The sequence below is a fragment of the Chanos chanos genome, chromosome 8 (genome assembly GCF_902362185.1).
Source record: "Chanos chanos chromosome 8, fChaCha1.1, whole genome shotgun sequence".
Lineage (NCBI taxonomy): Eukaryota > Metazoa > Chordata > Actinopteri > Gonorynchiformes > Chanidae > Chanos > Chanos chanos.
The window spans coordinates 31,750,757-31,770,685 of record NC_044502.1 but is presented as its reverse complement, the minus strand read 5'-3'; the positions used below and the strand labels follow the sequence as shown (position 1 = coordinate 31,770,685).

At 38.1% G+C, this 19,929-nt stretch overlaps 2 protein-coding genes across 2 annotated transcripts; both read left to right on the top strand.

Annotated features, from left to right (window-relative positions):
- The first annotated feature begins 355 nt into the window (after nucleotides 1-355).
- On the top strand, nucleotides 356-8,154 carry xrra1 (X-ray radiation resistance associated 1). Its single transcript, XM_030783099.1, has 17 exons — nucleotides 356-449; nucleotides 577-755; nucleotides 927-998; nucleotides 1,290-1,362; nucleotides 1,503-1,600; nucleotides 2,258-2,406; nucleotides 3,359-3,463; nucleotides 3,565-3,650; nucleotides 5,014-5,021; nucleotides 5,262-5,336; nucleotides 5,448-5,541; nucleotides 5,731-5,849; nucleotides 5,959-6,243; nucleotides 6,392-6,548; nucleotides 6,652-6,761; nucleotides 6,871-6,976; nucleotides 7,994-8,154. Exons 1-17 carry the CDS (start codon nucleotides 356-358, stop codon nucleotides 8,152-8,154), a joined length of 1,971 nt encoding a protein of 656 aa, XP_030638959.1.
- Nucleotides 8,155-8,854: 700 nt separating this feature from the next.
- Nucleotides 8,855-19,264, top strand: chrdl2 (chordin-like 2). The gene is made up of 11 exons (XM_030782656.1): nucleotides 8,855-8,939; nucleotides 9,350-9,462; nucleotides 9,795-9,888; nucleotides 10,258-10,403; nucleotides 10,501-10,594; nucleotides 10,690-10,754; nucleotides 11,032-11,200; nucleotides 11,414-11,602; nucleotides 16,751-16,927; nucleotides 18,059-18,151; nucleotides 19,128-19,264. The coding sequence occupies exons 1-11, from the start codon at nucleotides 8,855-8,857 to the stop codon at nucleotides 19,262-19,264; spliced, it is 1,362 nt and encodes a 453-aa protein (XP_030638516.1).
- The last annotated feature ends 665 nt before the right edge of the window (nucleotides 19,265-19,929 follow it).

Genomic DNA, 19,929 nt, shown 5'->3' with positions numbered 1-19,929 from the left:
ACGACGTATGGACACGTACTTTTGAGTTTTGCACGCGCTGGGAAATGTAGTTTTAAATCGGACGTAGATTTACAACCGGATTTTACCTTTAAGCGTACTCAAGTTAACGACTAATTAACGCACCTCACCCTGGAACAGCAACAAAAATTACAAGAAGGACATCAGCCACTCGTGCACTGGCACTGAATTCGTTAAATCGCCTGACCAAAGGTTTTCGAAAAACGATGACAGATTATATGTCAGACTACAACTCCCGAAAGGCTCTTCGCATTTGTCGCTAGGAAACCTTGTACACATTTGGTCTGTATAGATATCTCGCTGATGTTTGATATGTCCCGCTGTTTGAGTAAGTTACATGGCCGAATCGACACTCTACAAATTAGACAATGGGGCAAGTTATCCTACAGATTGTTTCCCAATCCGACCACTTCTTCATCAGAGAAAAGAAGGTAGAAATTTTGTTATTGTTCCTAATGTTAAAATTACGATCTAATGGTCTCATAGCATCAGTTAACACGCCTATATTAATTAAACTGAGCGATATAGCCTAATTCAGTATTTCTCTGTGTCTTGAAGCCGCTGGACACTGGCTAGTTGCCCGCGGAAAAGTAATGGAGGAGAAGTACAGGAAATTGCGGAGTAAAAAATCAGGGAGACGTCGTTGCGCAAGACCAACTGTTCAATCCGATTGTGAAAAAAGCAAATCCGACAGGAAATCAGAGATCACTGGTAACATATTAGATGGACCCTTCTTGGTAAGACTAAAAGTCTCGTCTTCTTTTGAATTATGTAACTTATGTGGTGTGTGTAAGTTAGAAATGCTACCTTACTGGGAAGAGGAGAGTGTGTCATAACGTTGTCGAACATTTTTGATCTCTCTTCTTTATTTTTCATACAACTCAAAATTCTGTCACTCTGCATTACAGATATCTTTGCATTGCGTAGACAAGCCTTCTGATCTGTGCTCCATTGACATCAGTGAGAGAAGGTTGTCCTCAGTAGGTTCCTTGCACCGACACACAAAACCTTTCTTATAGTTTAAGTTCCATTTTATACACCAAAATCCTTCTGATGCTGAACTGTCATCAAAATTGTGATTTTATAATGCTTCAAGACAAGAACAACCGGTGCATGATAGATTTGACCTTAATTACCCCCTAGAAATATCCAAAGTATGTAGGTTATGTGATTTAAATTCTTTTTTTGCGTCTTGTCAAAAAAAAAAACTAGACACTGAAGCTTCATTAATCTGATTTCTAGTTTGCCATCTTATTGCTCTCTTTTCTCAGGCTAAGCTGGAGGATCTGGAGCAGTTTGGCAATGTTGTCTACATCAATGCATCAGACAATTATTTGACCTTAGGTAGTATTTAAATAGCTGATATAATAGTTAATGTTAATCAATAAACTGTTCGGCAAGAGAAGATCTTAATTTTAGCTTGCTTACTGGTATCTTCACTTTACAGTTTCATAATATGTATTAGACATGTTTCATGTTTCCAGAGCCTTTTAAGAGGTTTCCAGCATTGAGAGAGCTGGACCTGTCTCTCAACCGCCTCCATTCTTTAGACGTCCATGCTGGAGACCTTCTTCAGTTAGAGGTAAACCTCCATTTATGAAGTTTTCAATCTGTGAAATACATAAATACACACATATGAAATATATGTGAAAATTTTCACATTCTAATTTTAAACGCATACATTTGTTATGTAACCAGTGTGGGAATAGTTCTCTCTAACTGTTAGTAAAATTACTGTTATTATTAAATCACAGGTGTAATAATAAATTTAGATAAATGATCAGATTTGACATCGTTCAGAAAGGTCCTAAAGGAGTGTAATCTGCTGAGTTCAGGCAATATCCAGGTGATACCAAGACATAACTCTGAAAACAAGTGAAATATTTGTAACAATATTAAACGATTTAAACAAAACCAATTACGAATAGTGATAAGAAAAGAGAAAACAAGTGTTAACTGTCACTTGTCAGCTGTCTGAGTGTGACTGGGAACATGCAGGTCAAGGACCGTGAAATTAAATCCACAAAAAGGCAAAAGTGTTGTTAGACTGATACAAGACTGATGCAGGTTGAGTAGCTGCAATACAGAGTGATAAAGAACAAAGAGCTTGTCTGACTTTTATCTTGCATCCCCAAGGAAACCAAATCTGAGTCGGAGGTGACGCTGTTTTTCTTATTTTCTGCGGAACGTGCCCCTAAACCACCAGTTAATAACCCATTAAATCTTTTATCACTTACAGGTGTTGGATTTATCCTACAACAACATATCAAATGAAGCTCTGTTGTCAGTTGGTCTTCTTCCTTCACTAAAAGTGCTGCACCTCACGGGAAATGAATTGTACGCTCTTCCTCCCAATATGGCTGCACCTCAGGCCGGTCCTGATGAGATGTAAATATTGTTTCTTTTTATACTTACCAACACTGTTAAAGACTGTTTGTTTCTCTTCCCGTTAATAATACATCAAACAGAAAAACAATCACAAATTAGCCACGAGGTAAAATGAAAGCGATTGCTCTTATTGAGACAATATCAGTTTTATGAAATGGTTGTAAAACACCACTGCTTTTCAAAATGGAATCATGGTGTATACACTGGCATGTGCCATTGCCAGCTGGTGCCCAATAAAGTTGTGTGGAGCACAGTGGGTGGTGTGTTATTGCAGGCCATTTGAGGTTGGGAGGGGGGGGGGGGGGGTCAATGCAGGTTAATGTACACCAGCAGTAGCCAGGCCCCCTCCTGGGGATCTACCCTCTTGATGGATTGTTCCATGCTTAATTTAACACACCTGGGGGAAGTACTTCATGAAGAAGAGGAACAGATATACTCTGCGAAATTTAGTCTTATTCAGGTAACTTACCTGGAAATCCAGTTTCATGAAGGGATGTTGATTGATATCCCCTTGAATTACCACAGCTTCAAATCTGACTTAAGAAACCTGCTCGGTAGCAGGCACGCTTAGCCTAACTTTGGATGTCCCAATGTATTATGAGCAAAGTTTAAATTAGTTCTCTTTGAGAGTGACCCAAGCTCCATCTTAACATGAAAGTTTATGGTTTAAATGGTTTAAATAAAAAAGGAAAGGTCACGGGTTTTTGCAGTAAGGAAAAGAAAGCCAGGGTTTAGCCAATACTACAAAGGGAATGCCTTTGTACATAAAATCGCATTGAACTTAATAATGGCATAATTTTGCAGTAACAGCTGCTAATTAGGGGTGCTTATACATTACATCAGCCTTTGGCAGGCTCCTGATCTTCCTTTTTGGAGACAGTGCCACTGGCAAACACGCTTATTATGTTTCTGTAACGGTAGTGTTGTTTAAATCAAAGGCTCTAATCAACAGGGCACCGCCGGATTGCTTGCTGTTTCAAAGCCTTGAAGTGCTAATGCTTGATGACAACAGATTATCATCCCCTGGTGTTTTTCTTAGCCTTGCCGGTCTAAGGAGGCAAGTGTGGACTATTATCCCCTAACATTAGTTATAAGCACTGTTATGGGATTGCTCAAGGGAGTGTGTTCTGAACTTCATTTGCATTTCTTGTGTTGTAGTCTCCAGCATTTAAACTTGCAGCAAAACTGCATCTCTGAGGTCCCATTTATAGAACTGGGACTCTCACAGAAGGTCCAGACCTCTGGTGAAGAGCATAATGAAAGAACCTTCGCCTCAGAGACGCTGAAGACACCAAAAGAAGTCATCAGGAGGAATGGTTAGTCTTATTCATGTTAAAAAAAAAAAGAAAGAAAGAAAATACTCATCCCTGGAGGTATTTAATTCTTTTCTGTTTTATGCAGCCAACCATGGTTCTCCACAGGACCAACAGCTGGTGTCTGTCCAAAGCACTAAACAGGTAAGCTCTGATGTGGATATGAATTTTCATAATTGCAGACAGAGGCATGACTAAGTCTTGGCTGTCGGGCCACCCAGGCCATTTCAGCTTAACCCCAGCAATTAGGGGGAGAGGATTTATATCGTAAATGTATTACTGAATTTGCTTTGTTGCTAGATCGTATTGCTAGCTGTAGCTATTCACAGAGTTGTTGAACACACACACACACACACACACATACACACTGTTGATCCTCCTCCCCCAGTGTAATGTATGTAATCTATAAAAATAAAATATATATATATAATAGATATAGAACAATAAAACATAGGGTTAAGTCTAATGGGCATTTGGTTCGCCTGCATGACACTGAGGTTTCCAGCATTTTCAAAAAACGGGCATGAGTCTGTACTGTCTCATAATTTGTATTTGAAAAGAGATATAGTAAACTTAAGAGAAACGGGATCCCTCCTACACCACCTGCACCTTATTTTATATATTTGAGCTTAAGCTTTTTGGATTCATAATTCAAATTTAACATTTTTAGAGCAGCCTTTTACACGCAGCAAGGAACATCTGACCTTTAGTTGCATTTTTCAAACAAAGAAACTTGAATTTGGATCTGTTATGCTCATCATTCTGTTATTGCAGTAACTGAAGTTTCCAGTTTCAGGAATAATGTTTAGCCTACAAAAGAACAAAGGAACCATATGTTGCCTGCTGCTGGCATATTTTTGTCCCATATTGTATAAATAAAATCTATTAAAATCGCTCTTAAAAAGTGTGTTTTTTGGGCGCACCCTCTCCCGCTTTTAAACACGTAACAGCTTAAGATCATGTTCATTAAATTTGTATAAAAATTTTTTGGATTGTAGTATCTCTAGTCCCACGCAGCTTACATCAGCTATGAGGAGTCTTTCAGTAATCAATACATCTGTACTGAAATACCACTGATTGAAAATGTTAATCTAAACCATATTCACCATATTGTGTTGGGAAAAATGGCTTGTATGCGAGAAAATAAAAACTCAAAGATGTAGCGTTGCCTTTTTCTGTAGCTATATTCTGCTTTGTGACGCCATTGATTTCTTTATGTACAGTAACAACGGTCTGTTTTGTGTGTTCATACTAATGTCACATGTTGAGAGGACAGAACAGTACATTTTTTTAGGATGCACAGTCAAAGCTGGTTTGCTGTATGGTTTAATAGGAGTGACTTCAAGTCACTGATCTTATGAGGACTTGGTTGTGAACTCAGCACCTCATGTGACTAGACGTATGCTTGGGCACAGGTGTTATTAATCACTTCCTTTGAGTTATCCCTGGTCAACTTTCTGTTACCATTGTTTTGACACATTTTTGTTACTACAGGAAGATGACGTGTATCTTAAAAAACTCACACCATATTCTGATACAAAGGACAGAGGCGAGTGGTCAGACGATTTCTGTGTGCCGTTCCCAGAGCTTCGTTTCCTGAATCTTGCCGACAATGAGGTATGTTCATTTTCAGGGGTTATCTTTGATATTTTACCATAGGTAAACAACAGTTGTCTTTATTTGGTTTTTGTTGTTGTTGTTGTTGTTTTGTTTTTTCCTTTTCGCTAGATTGCTGAAGAAGAAGCCTTGATGGCTGTGGCGATGTTCCCAATGCTGGATGAGCTTGTGATTCACTCTAATCCTCTGACAACACAGAGGAGCGGTAGGTTCCCCTTCTGTCACCAGGACTGTAATCTCATAGACCTGACATTAGACTGCCCACCTCCCTTTTTACACATTCTATCTCTCTATTATAAACTGGATATTCCATATGTATATTTGTCTTATTTGTGTATAGGATCTTTATGGTTTATTATTATAGGTGTTTTCTGTTTGTTATTTCTTGGCACAGGTGACCCACCGATGTTGACCTATTTTCTTCAAGACAATTTGGGTATTAAATTGAAACGCAGCAAGACAGCAGAACCTGTGAAACCACCCGTCATGCTCGGTGTCAATCCAAGATGGAAGGTGGCATAGCCACATTGTATCTCTGAATGCTCTTAAAATATGGCTTTGTGAAAATCAGTTTAGATTACATTACATTTATAGAACATTTTTGTTCCCTGTTTTTTCTCAGGTTGAAACTAAAATTTCAAAGGTGTCAAAAGTACCATGGGACTTTCAAACTCTTCACGCTTTACCCTTGAATGAACAAAAGCCATGTTTGGAGAGAAATGTTGAAGAAATGAGTCCCCTGCCATTGGAGTGCCAGCCACATGATGTTTTGGACTTTTTCTCACAAACCAGCTTTGAAGAAAAAAAAAGGACAGTAAATACTCAAGAATTTGATACGCCTTATGGAACAAATACACACAACCTTACCGAGACCTACGAAACCGAGAAGTCATTTTTTATGACTGAGGTAATTTCATTACACCTGCACCTACACACATTTTACACATCCTGAAGCTTGGATTTAGATAACCACTGAGTTCCTGCACAAGGTCCTAATAAAGAATTAATTAAAGAATTTAAGACTTGTACCCATTGTTTTATTTAATTGTTTCCAGGTAAATGGTCTAAATGAATCAGAGGACCATGTAAAATCTGAGAAAACAGAAACACCTGGAAAAACAGTGAACCTGGAGACAAATGTCTATCCAGAGAAGTTTGAAGATTATGAAGTTCTGTTAGATGCAAAAAATCCTGATATTTTGATTCCCGTAGGTAAGAGCTCATCATGTTTGGGGAGGGACGTGGAAATATTTTATCATGTTCAAAAATGTAGTGCTAAAATTGTTATGTCAAAATATTTTAATATTTTTGACAGGGATTCAACATACAGTTAGAGCTTTGGAACAAGCTCTCAAAAATCTCCTTGTGTATAAAGATTCCAAAGTCGATCACTTTCAGCAGTCATACGTAGAAAAGGAGAAAAAGGTGAAAAATTGTCAGTCATTCTTTCACAAAACAACATAATAGCACTGTATTCCTGATTTGAGTTCAGGGAGTTCACCCAAATTAAAGCAGTTTTTCCTTTTATTGATAGACTGGAAACCTACCAGCTGTGAAACCAAGAAGGCTGAAAGGAGAGAAAGCTGAGGAAATGCTGACCAAAATGAAGGAAAGGAAAACAGTACATGAAGTTTCTTTAGGTATGGCTTACCTCTTTGTTATATCACAGGATTTAGTATGGTAATGGTAATGTTCCACACGCACACACAGAACGGGCCATGTCTGAAGCTTGCATTCAAGAAATGCTTTGAATGTCTTGTCTTAATTCTCTTCACACAATCTTCACATAGTATTTTCACATGGAGTCCTTACTTTGCAGTAACTTATCAGCTTTTAATAAGTTTAATCAAATATCAGTACCAGGTTTAAATTGGAAAAACTGTTTTAAGTCTGTTTGTCCTATTAAAGCTATACTACATCTACCAGCTAGATTTGTTAGGGTTTCTTATGGGTTCAAACAAAGGTAAAGTTCAGTAGTGTAGGGTAACATATCTAAATCTAAATAATATTGAATCTGGTAATTGTAAAGTTTTGTCATGTGATTGAGAAATGATATTTTCCCACAATACTGGCTCAGTGGTGTGTAAAGAGCTTTGACTGCCATTGCAGAACCGTCAGGGAAACACTTCCTTATCATGAACAGTTGGGAATCTCAGATCACTCTCAAGAAACAGAGAAGAAATTAAGAGAAGAACTGTTTCTTTCAACTACTGAACGTTACATTGTTCCTCTGACTAAATGAATATTACATAAATTTCACTTTTAATAAATATTGTCTAAATTTCCCGCATTACTACCCAGTAATTCCGAATTCCGTCGTCAGAAACTGTTTGCAGCCGTCTGAAGTGGTATCTGGCGGGAAAGTGTGGGAAGTGTGTGTGGATTAGTGTTTGTTTATCGAGAGGTGCTCTTTTAGGCACTGCAGCTGTTCCATCATTATCTCATCTCTTAACAGATCACTTGTTAGCCTGTGGTGTGCCGAACTGAGAGCGTGATCCATGGAGGGTTTTAAGGGCTTCCATCATATCTTCTTTACTAAAAACATCGCATATCAGACTCCATAAATTGTCGCAGACAACATTAAGCTGTTTCCTTCAGGATGTATCATTACACAAACCAGTGTCTCACAAAATTGTTGTGTTTGTCTCTCCTTCCAGACAAAGTTCTGAAACGCAAAGCTGTGTGCAAGAAAGAATATGAAGAGGCAATGAACTTACTCTTAGACATGAAGAATAAATACAAAATGGTTTATTCAAAAACAGTGGAACATGCCACCCAAATAGAGACCGAGATGACCACAGACCAAAAATCAAAATAAACGGCGTGCAAATTGCTTATCCATCTTTCATTTGAAAAAAAGTTAATGGAAAATTGAAATCCTGAAATGGATTTCCATTAAAGCTACAGCCTTAATAAAACCAGTTCACTAATGAAATATATTTAAGTATATTGGGAAAAGTCAGTATGTTTAGTAGTTTGAATGTGTTTGAATAAAGTTGAACTAAAGAAACAAGAATTTATGTCAAAATTGTAATTTATTTAATGTAATTTATTTAATTATTTAACTCTTACGAGTTCCAACCAGCACTGTGGGCAGCATTAGTGACCTCTCGTCGCGGGAAGAGTTTGCTCAAATGTTTTTTCAGTTTCAACGTTTAGTGAGCACACTTGTGACAAACTGGTGTGCAGAGAGCAAACTTGCTTTTTCGTAATACCTCTCTCACATCCACAGCATTATAATGCCACTTATAAAATCCAAATGTAAATGCATTTGCATATATGTATCACGCACTGATGAAGAGAATATGCTGTGAAAATCGTTCGTTTTTCCTTCAATTTTTTTTTTTAATAAGTAAAAAGGATTTAAAGTTTTCCTGTAGGTGGCGCATTGGATAAAATTCAAGGACTTCATGTTGCGTTTCGCATTGGTTTGTGGGACGCTGTTGAAGTTAGGGTACCCCGCAACAGGCAAATATTTGGAGAACTGTTATCCTGACTTTTTTGTATATGAGACCATAATGCACTATTTCAGACACGTTTTCATTTTTTTCATCATACGATGGTTCGTCAGCTGTGAAACGGAAGGGGTAAGAGCACGGAAAAGTAAGTGAAATGATATATAATAAGAAATTTGCATGGGTAATTGCTGGGGATTTTCGTTTCGTACATTCTATATCGAGACATTATATATTATCGATGGATGCTGCAGAAACACACTGTGTGTCTCTGTGTGGTTATTCACTACGTGTTTAGTACCGCTTTGAACTGTAAACTCACCATATGTGTTATAAATGCATTAAATACGGCAGTAGAAGTGTTTCATTACTATGTAATCCACGAAGAGTTAAATTTTTACATAAGTGTATTGATTACTCAAGTTTTCTTAAGATAAAAATTCCAGTTCACATGGTGTTAAATCTAATTTCATTGAGGCACATGAGCGAATCTGGAGGTGGGGGAAATGTTCCTGCTTGTGAATTTTTTTTTTCTTCAATCTAATGTCTTTTATGCAGTGTCTGGCGTACTCTGTACTTTCAAAGAGAAGACATACAGTCCAGGAGATAGCTGGCATCCCTATTTGGAACCTTTTGGATTCATGTTCTGCATGCGCTGCGCTTGCACTGAAGTACGTTTGAGTTCAACTAGGCTACTTCAGCTGACAAATGTTGACAGTCATGGCGCACAGGGAACTCTTAAACTCAAACTGAGGCTTTTTATATCTTCTTGGCAGAATGAACAGTTTTATTTCACATTAACAATTTGTCTCAGAACCACTAGTTTTACAAAGTGACATTTGAAGAGTTTTATCGATATTCTTTATTTTCATAGCTGACTTTATAAAGTTTGGCTATTTATCAGGCCCTTTACTGTGAGCGTCAGTAGCCTCTCGGTCCGACTGCCTCCATGTTAGCGAGATTATGACATCTTCTTTTAAGTAAACCTTGTAACTTTTCCTAGTCAGGTCATGTGAAATGTAACACCATAAAGTGCCCAGTGCTGCGATGTGAAAATCCAGTGACAGACTCGCAGCAGTGCTGCCCTCGTTGTGCAGGTAAACTCTCAGACCGTGACATAATTAGCAAAGCAGCATGTTTCATGAGAGATTGTGTTACTGAGATTCAGTATTCTGCTAACATGCACTGTAATAGTCAATTAGGATCTCTAAGTTGAAGGAGATGGCTTTCCAAAGATCTGGCTGTTTATTAACTGCTATTACTAACTTTAAGATATCCTGTCATTATTTCACTGCTGCTGAAACTTTCGACAGATTTGCTCCTGTGCTTACAACTTCTGATTGCCCTGTTTCGCACAGTGTTTTAAAGAGAGGGTTTAACCAGATGTGATCACAGTTTTATCTCCAGAATACTATTCATTTGCTTGAATATTTATGGGGTACAGTATACTTTTCTCTCATCTTCAGATGAGTACAGAACCCCCGCTGGTTTGAGGGCGCCAGTGAAGACGTGTAAATATAATGGGAGCATATACCAAACAGGGGAGACCTTTGCCAACCACGAGCTCTTCCCATCCAGACAAGAAAATCAGTGTGTGATGTGCACTTGCTCTGTGAGTTATACTCACACACTTTAGTTGTGCTTGTACAGTGTTTTAAAAGCATTTTACATATTATGCCTTTCACTTCTCCCCTCACTTCTTTTTCAAGAACGGAAACATTTTCTGTGCCTTGAAAACCTGTCAGAAGATTACGTGCTCTTCACCAGTTTCCGTTCCAGACACTTGCTGCTTGGCATGTAGAGGTGATTTTCCATGTTATTGTTAATGGCCAAATCATTCAGATCAACTAGCGCATTACTGCAAAAGACCTTTTGATTCATGTTCTTTCAATTGCCAGAAGGTTCCATTGATTTAAACTTGGCATCGCTTGGGGATGGAGGACAACAGTTAAACCGAGGGGTTGTAAGTACTTTTTTATTGATTGAATATTTTATTTTTTTAAGAAAGATGATGCATGATCATTTTTAGTACCCTTGTCATTGTAGGTAATGCATAAGATATACAGCTTTGCTGAACTGTTCCAAAGAGTAATTGTATTCTTCAGTATGTGCTGTTCCATATGCATCTACTGCCAATCAAATTCAGGAAATAATTTTTTCTAGTCTTCTTAGGGTTCTGTAAGATCACATAACACACAAATCAACCCCATCTGACTGACTGTACGTTTACCCTCATAAAGAGGCATTCTCTGGACCACTGTGCTGGAGAGCAGCTAAGGGGACGGCCAGTCCGTGCAACACCGTCTACTATGAGGGGCTCATCGCGAAGTTTGAATCTACAGACGCTTCACCTCAATGGAGCTGCAGAGACTACAGTGAAGATTCTTTTGCAGCGTAAACACCAAAGAGGTGAGGGCTGAACTGAACTATGGAAATATAAGCCCCACATATAGTGTGTTACTCATTTAATTTGCTTATATATATGCATCAGTTTTACAGTAGCAGTGACAATGATAGCTAGCTTCCCCAGGGCTTTTTAATTAGTTTGTCAATTTAATTGAATTAATTTCTGGCTATAAGCAAGGACTTTTAGGTTAAAATAACAGTGTTCTTCTCTCACAGCTTGTCTGTATGGTGGTAGGACCTATTCTCACGGCGACGTGTGGCACCCAGTTCTGGGCAAAGTTCTGGAGTGCATCTTCTGCACCTGCAGAGACGGGCTACAGGAGTGTCGGCGCATCAAATGTCCCAGCGAGTATCCTTGTCAGCACCCGGTGAAAGTAGAGGGGAAGTGCTGTAAGATATGTCCAGGTAGTATTATACCAGGTAACAAAATGGAAATTCCTTAACATAGATATGTATAGCGTGTCCAGTCATTAAACTAACAGTCTGCAATCTGTGCATGCAGGCTTTAAAAGCAGCATACAAACCTATAGCACAACAGTCTGAGTTTCTGTAATAACTAGGTATTTACAAATTAGTTTCACACATGCTAATTTTAGGAACAGACAGGTGAACTATGCTTTATACATCTGCAACGTCTGCAGTCGTTGATTTCTCTTAAAATGTACCATGAGCACAAATATAATGAGTAACTGCAGAAATATGTGTTTATGTAGTTATGTTGTATAGCTACACAGTTTTAAGGACATGTGAGCTGTGATGTTGTCACTGCCATTGCTGTAGAGGATGGCCGCATGTAGTACCGCCAAGCACAGCGAGCGACAGAGTTAACTAATGTTGGCTAACAAGATGGACAGGAAGCAAGCAATTTGGTTATTATGACAGACTGATCAGGCACCGATCACCGTTGGCCAATTTCTGATCAATATTTCAAGTTGTTTGATCAACCTTAATAAATCTGATACTGTGAACAAATCAGTGACTAATCATTGAAACAACACGTTTAACTAATGAGATATAGACACTCGCCACCTGAGCCACATTTGTCTTTTGCTGCAGTAAAATAAACCAGTCATCTATCAGTTCGATAGAATTTCACAATGTTTCGTGCCCGTACGAATTTTTTTTATCGGATATTTAGAAACAGTTCATCCATCCACAGTACTGATAATGGCATTGCTAGAAAATCCTATTGCTAGAAAATCAGCAATCAGTGTCAAGCAAAAAATGTAGATCACCCCCCATTCTTATTAAATACGCTAACAATTTTGAAAAAGAAAAAAAAAAATCCACAATAGGCCAAAAGGCACATGATGACATGCTTTGGCAAATCATTCTGAGATGAAAAATTAAAATGTTTATACACAGCAGAACTTGAGAGGACATATGTAAAGTACAGTCTGTGTATCTGGTGGAAAAGCTCCACTATTGTTTGAGATGGCCCAGAGAAACCTCACAGTAAGCAGGCATTACACCCACTTTCTGATTAATTTAGCTTGTAGACTGACTTAAGCTGCATTCAAACAGTCATCTGACGGTTCAGCAGCCAAAATTATAAAAACAATCCTTCCTGTTCTGTAACTGCACTGATGTGTATATTAGAAGAGCAAGAACATTACCTGTGTTAACAGTAAATTGGACGATCAGCTCAAAAGCATTCGGCACGTAGGCCACACAGCCTGGGGCTATGTTATGTGGCATTCCTGGGCATTAGTCCTGTCACACTTGGCCGTGGCCAGAGCTTTGTGCCAAAGCCATTCAAGCATACTGTCATTATGTCCTAATATAACCAAGTGGTTTTAAAATCCAAACATCAACACCAGGTTGTGGTGTTCAGATGCTGTATTGACATTTTGTGCAAAGCCATGTTTACTAAGGAAAAGCCCTTCTGACACACGTCTGGGGGATGAGAGGAAGTGGCTCCATTGTAGATTACCATTTGGCTCTCTTTTGCTATGAAAGCTCTCTGGTTTGGATGTCTGAGGACAAATGGAATTGGAGCCAAGACAAAAACATCTGAAAGCACGTAAGCACACTCACTCATGTATAGATACCTGTATTCCTGCTTAGATATGCAAACACGTTTGTTTTTCAGGACATGTTTAGAATTTCGCTTCATGTTTTTGTACAGAACATATGGTTGGAATGGGGAATGTATAACTGTGAAGAATGAATCACGTATGTGATGCAGCAGGACAGTACCCAGCCAGAGGGGTTGGGGCAGAGAGAGGGAGGGAGGAGAGGAAAGAGGAGCAAGTCAGGGCAACTTTACTATTCATTTTCCCCAAAACTCCCTTAGGGCTCTCCTTTTTTTTTTTTTTTTTTTTTAGTCAACTGATCTTAAATTTAGGACATTTTAATTTAACGTTAATTTAACATTATCAACTACTACTACTATATATTCATCAAGCGATTTATTTCTCTGCTAAACAAAGCTAACATGTGAGGGAGTTATCACAGAGTCTTTAATCAGCTGAATATAAACTCCTGATGCTAAAAAGTCAATGCAGTTTTTTTTTTTTTATATGGGGTATTTCATGCTGGAAATGAAGCTTCCCCATGGAGAGTCTTTGCTCTAGAGTCTCGTAAAACTGCTTGTTCATTATGTCTGCAGTAAAAAGCGCTATACAAATACAACAGACTTGAATTAAAAATAACACTAGTTACTCTTAACATAATAATATAATAATAACAGAATGTAATGCAATCAAAGATCGTAACTGTATATCATAGCTGATGGCCTTAGCTTTTTTTTGCTTTAGAATCCATTCATAATTGCAATATTAACTAGGGGGTCGCAGACAGAACTGATGTAACTGTGAAACTTTGAGCTCAGGAAAGACCTGGTTGCTTTGTTGCTGGAAAGTAGGTAGCAAATGTGTACAGCTCACTCATTAAACTTGTTTGTTTGTCATGTCAGATCAGCTCTTTTGTTTATCACAGTCATTCAACTCATTCATTCACACAACTCACTTACTCAATTTTTTCCCTGGTTCGTTCCTCACCGCAGCTTCCGAACAGTTGAATAGCTGTTACTGCTGGCCAGTAGGTGGCAAGTGTGTATATCTCGTTTGTTCAACTTGTTGGTTCACTGATGCGTTCCTTGCCAGTATTTCCAGTTCAAGAACTGGTTGCTACCAGTCAGTCAGAGATTAAATAATATGTGCGTTTGTTTACGGCTTTGCTCTTCATCACCACCGTCAGTTCCGGAACTTGTTGCTTTTGGTGACAGACAGGAGCGTGGGCTGCTCTCACACTACAGATACAAACACAGACCTACTCCACATTCGTTACATTCTACTCAGTGTTGACTGCGAAAATAATACAGAAAAATATTAAGTTGATTAGTTGCTGGGGCAGTGTTTGGTAACGTCTGATTTGCGGACCACCAGGAGGCCAGTGAATTGGCTGGCTCACAAATATGTAGCCTGAATACTACTTTAATCCAGATTGTGTCACTATGCCGCAAGTGTCATCGTTTCAACATTTTGAATACAGTACACCAGGGTACCTGATTAACAGTGTATAGAATTGAGTGGTCAGTATCGGTTGTCTTAAGTGGCCATCGTAGGCAAATGAATGGACCGGCTCTGATTTAAAGCCTAATTCAACGACATTTATACATCTAATTACAAATTTATTGTAGTTCTCTAGGATGTAGTTGCACAGCTAGCTGATGAGTTGAGAGTTGAGTGAAGACTTCTCCCTTTGTCGGGGCCTTATAAACTTAAAGCGCATGATTTTTGTAATTTAATGAGATACAGGCTGAGATTTATCGCAGTGTTTAAAATGAGCAGTTCTTTTCAGAGCTGTAGCTCGTCAAGACCCATCTGTACTCTAGGTTGTTAGGGTTTAACCTCAGAAACTATTTGTGAGTAGTAGTATTTTCGCTGCCAACAGATAGAACACAGCTGGTCTAAGAACAGTAGCATCATTCCTTTTATCAACATGTGAATGGGTTTTGATTCTCTCAGATTTTGTTTTTGATTCTCTCAGATTTTGTTTTTGTTGTTGTTGTCGTTGTTGTTGTTGTTTTCACCCAAAGTTTCATTTCATTAATTTTTGTTAACAGCAACAAGTTACCTCTAATGTTCTGAAGAGATCGCCTTTAGCCCATCAGTACCAGCAAGGGTCAAAATGTCCGCTTTGTGTTTATACCTTTGTTCATTTGTAAGTGCAGCCTATTCTGTTTTCACTTATTAGACTTGATTTTGGTATCTCGTACAACTCAGTGGTGTCTGTCTAGTTGCCCATAATGTACAGGCCTTCACGGTCTTCTTAATAAATTTACCAGCTTGAATTTATTCCTTTCCACAATGCGTGTGGAGACTTGATTCGTTTCAGTGTTGTGTGTATTTATCGGCATCATCACATCTTTGAAGACATTTCTAGGCGTCTCACAAGATATTTCTACATTAGTGGAAATTTAAAAGTCTTCAGTCGAAATGAGAGTTATAACTAACTTCAGCAAAGACTTGGGGACCCTCTGTCAGTTTTATATAATCCCCATTGTGGTTGCAGGTTTGGTTGTCCCTACATTTTTCACTGGGAATAGAATGAAAAATGAAGAAATTGCCCAACATTTTTACTATTTTGTTTTTCAAACTAGAGAAACCAGTTGAATTTTAAATGTGTATGACGGCCATCTTGATTTTAATTAGAGTCAAATCTATAATTCATTTCAGCCTTTATTTTGAACTTCTGTAGGCTTTCACGTGTAATGTTGATTTACTATATATCAAAAGTGTCTAAATCCAATCCTGGAAGGCCAAATTCCTGCTGCTTTTCTTATTAACCAACTACATATGGTCTCTGATTGGCTGACGAGTGCACTCACCTGTTTTCCAGGTGAATATCAGCCTCTAATTAAGAGGTGAGAACAAAAAGCAGCAGGCTTTTGGCCCTACAGGACTGGATTTGGGCTGTATGTCACCAGCAGCAGCGAAAAATGAACTGAAGGAGTCTGCATTTGTAATATTGTGAAGGAGGTAAATTAGGTTCAAATGAGCCATTATTCGGACTGTCTCCATCAAAATTGGTCACTGACAGGTAGATCACCCTGAATAGTTGACCTGGTGCAAATCACCCCTATGCACATTTTTTTTTCTCCAGCTAGTGGCCACCGTGTGGTTTGATCTGACAGCTCCAAAGTAGGTTTATATTAAAGCTATTCCTTTCCCACTTTTCAATAAACGTGCATGTTTATGGAGCTCAAGGTTTTGTGTTGAGTCCAAGAACTGAGCAGATGAATATGCTCCAGACAGGAGGTTAAACATTTGCAAATCATTACACAGCGGCCACTAGTTTGCATGTTAGACAGCCAACCCTATTTCCCCTGCAGTATATCATATTTTGTGAGTAATTTAACATTCAAAATTTCAAATAGAACTTGATGCCCTTGATCCTTTGTAGGGCTGAAGAATATAGAGGAAACTCTGGAAAGAAAGAACACAACAACATTAATGAAAGCCAGTTCAGCAGAATCCTCATTACTGACGAATGTATTGTTGATGGACAGATTTCCTTCTTCGTCTTTCTTTTTTCCCTCTCTCGCAGAGCTTAAAGCCGAGAGCAACAGAACAGAGTGCTACCTGGGACAAGACAACAACAGCCTCTTGGTTTATAAAGTTGAGCCACCGTCAACAGAGCACTCTGAAGATAAAGTAAGAATGATTGCCATTGAAAGACAAGGAGCAGCAAAAGTCGAGTTTCAGATTTGGAAGACAGTTGGAGGTAATGACTGCGAGTCTTAAAGCTCGTGGGCGAATGATAAGAAAGTGGTATACATCTGTGTCTAGCTAGGCCAACATTAACATTAATTATTTGCCCGAGGCTAATCCCTCTGGCTCTCATCCCGTTTTCCTCTCCTGTAGGTATTTCTGTGGAAATCCAGAAGAGATATCAAAGTTATATTGTGGCCAAAGTACAGTAGAGACAGTCACAAGCACCAATCTCATGGCCATGCTTTACATATCCTGTTTCCATGGGTTTAGGAATGAGATCTTTAATTTGCGGCCAGCATTTTATTGTAGAGTGGGAATTCAATCCTTAATTCATGTCAATGATTTAGTGTCTTGTGGGAACATAAACATTTTTCATTGCCATGCAAAATGGTCTTGTGGACATGTAGTGTGATACTATTGGCCATAAACTTTTTTGACATGAGCGTGTTCACGCCAAAATCTCATTCCCTGTCCAGATTCCACTGCATTTTGTATGAATGGGTGCGAAGTCCAAACCCCATTGGGCATCTCTGCTCCTCATCATATTGTTAATTTTAACAAATTATCAATTTTGCTGGCTTGTCAGTGTGTCGTTTTTTTACTCTCTGCTTCATTGTAATGGTGGATCCAGTTTGCATGTTAAAATTGTAAATTAGCTGTGAAAGTAATGTTTTATTATTAGAGGCTTTAAACAAAATCTGATCCCTTTAGCACCACTGAGTGTTTGTTACCAATATGATGATAGGAATGAACACAGAAGGATGGAGAATATGATTCATGAAATAAGGAGAACAGGGATAAAAAGGAAAAAAACTTTATGCATTTTTAGATTTTCGCCTCATTTTATTTTTTACTTTCCCCAAAGGCAGAAACAGCAGAGTGGGGTTCATGGTTACAATAAAAGGTTTCTGAAATGTATATTAATTTAGTCTTCCTCCCCAGAACTGTGGAGTACCACCGGATTTATGCAGGAGGGGACAGTCGAAAGGGAAAATGATAAAGAGTGCTTTATGTTAACACACAAAAAAATATTACTTTATGTGCACATCGGTTTGAATAGATGTGATCTTTAATCACGTTAAAATTTTCAGCACATTATTTTTTTACCATTAGAAGGACATAAACTCTTTCATCTTAATAGGAGTTTTACATCTGATGGAGTCAGGAGACATACAGAAAAAAGACCTCATGGAGAATCCTGAGAATTATATTCTACTCACTACACTAGACGAGGGTAAGACCTATAACATTTCCTATATTTTTCTTATTCCTTTTTAGAGAGCTATGGTTAAACCTATAATAAATGGGTTTTTTTTAAATTTCCTGCCTAAAGTTGTTGTTTCCCTTGAAATGTAATTAATTACTATATTAATTTCTTCCTTAAGACTGATCCTGTAAACTTACGCAGCATAGTAAAGGCTGACTCAGACTGAGCAGTCATTTTTTATATATTAAATGAAAGTGTTAATTGCCTCATCTTGCTACATTAGCAGTGTGTCAGGCCATTTGTATTCTCTCAACCATTATATAACCACACATGATCTGTAGTTCTTAAACTGGAGCACTGTATTTTGAAATTGTCAAAGGGTAAATCATTTCTCAGAGAATACTTTCTCTCTGATCCTAGAGATAAGTGAGAATGATTACTGAGCGCCTTGAGCATTTGGTGTTCTTAACAGTTCTGTATTGAGAAGCCAGAGTACTCGTTAACAAAAATAAATGAATGAAATTTGAATAAATATGTAAAATAATAAAAACATTTGAAAAGGAGTTCAGAATTTTAGCAGGTCTGTTTCTAGATGCATACTTGTGGCTTATATTAATTAAGTAATGAATTGTTTCACTTGTTTATTCAGTCTATAGCTTCTTGGACTGACACCTTTTCTTTTAATTTTTTTTTTTTTGGCCCTTTCATCTATTTTTATTTTTATTCATGCGTTGTTAATTTGGCCCTCTTTGTCCTATTTTGGCACTTTGGGCCCTCCATAGTTCTAGATATGGAGGAATAAGAAAAGGAAATTGAATTTCTCCCTCATATAATTTGAAGATATGTTGTTTAATTTCCTTTTCATAAAGTGATGTCGAGAGCCTGGTCGTTCTCAGTAAGATTGTCCACATACTTGACAACCTGGGCTCCTAGAGTACCGGACCAAACGAACAAAAAGATGGCTTTTTGATTGTGTCTGTTTTCCTTCCTTTGTTACACACAGAAACTTGGAAGAAGTTCAAAGAGGAGGAGGAGGATAAGCAAAAGGAATTTACCAAGAGCAGAAGCTGTGAAGATGGTATAAAGGAGGTAGTGAAGTACTTAAACCCTGAACAGCTGGATAGTCTTTGCCCCTCTTAATCCCCCTCTCCTTTTAGTAATCTGGTCTTGGACACCTCTTTTTCATTGTCTAAAAATGCACCATTTACATTTAGCATAAAATCTGGCTGCAGATAGCATGGGAAAAAAAGTAACTAGTGATCTTTACAGCTGATTTTTTTTGTATAGGTTTTACATCTTAAAATCTCCTAGTAAAGGCCAAGCTGATGTTTCGTGGGTTAAAAAAATTTTGGATGATATATTTTCTTGAGGGTCACAACCATACAAGAGCAAATATAAATAGGTACTTAATTAGCCTTTCTTTTTTTTTGGAGTCTCCAGGAGTTCCACACTTATGAGCAGTAAGCACACGCCCCTGCTCAAATGTGGATTGATTTATGCAATTCTATCTTAATTGACAGCTGTTGTGCGTTATTCGAGCCAGCAACCACTGTGTTTGTATATAAGAGAGAAACAGAGGGCAATTTAGACAGCGTGTTGGCCAGGATACTTTTATAAAGTCGGTAAGGGCCACCTTTTTATCACTGTGCTTAGTGGCACTCTGCCTCAGTATGTATTGTTGAAGAAATAAGCTATTTATTGTAATGCATATGTAAGAAACACAGTTATGACACTAATGTAGTTTCTTTGTTTTTCTTTTATCAGTATGCACTTAATATATGCATTCATGCGTATAATATGTAGTG

Bases quoted from the DNA above. Each gene is read 5' to 3' on its own strand.
- xrra1 (XM_030783099.1), top strand. From the start codon at position 356: ATGGCCGAATCGACACTCTACAAATTAGACAATGGGGCAAGTTATCCT. The intron at 450-576 runs GTAGAAATTTTG...TGTGTCTTGAAG, and splicing joins TCTTCATCAGAGAAAAGAAG to CCGCTGGACACTGGCTAGTT. The intron at 1,601-2,257 runs GTAAACCTCCAT...TATCACTTACAG, and splicing joins GAGACCTTCTTCAGTTAGAG to GTGTTGGATTTATCCTACAA.
- chrdl2 (XM_030782656.1), top strand. From the start codon at position 8,855: ATGCACTATTTCAGACACGTTTTCATTTTTTTCATCATACGATGGTTC. The intron at 9,889-10,257 runs GTAAACTCTCAG...TCTCATCTTCAG, and splicing joins GTGCTGCCCTCGTTGTGCAG to ATGAGTACAGAACCCCCGCT. The intron at 16,928-18,058 runs GTAATGACTGCG...TCATCTTAATAG, and splicing joins GATTTGGAAGACAGTTGGAG to GAGTTTTACATCTGATGGAG.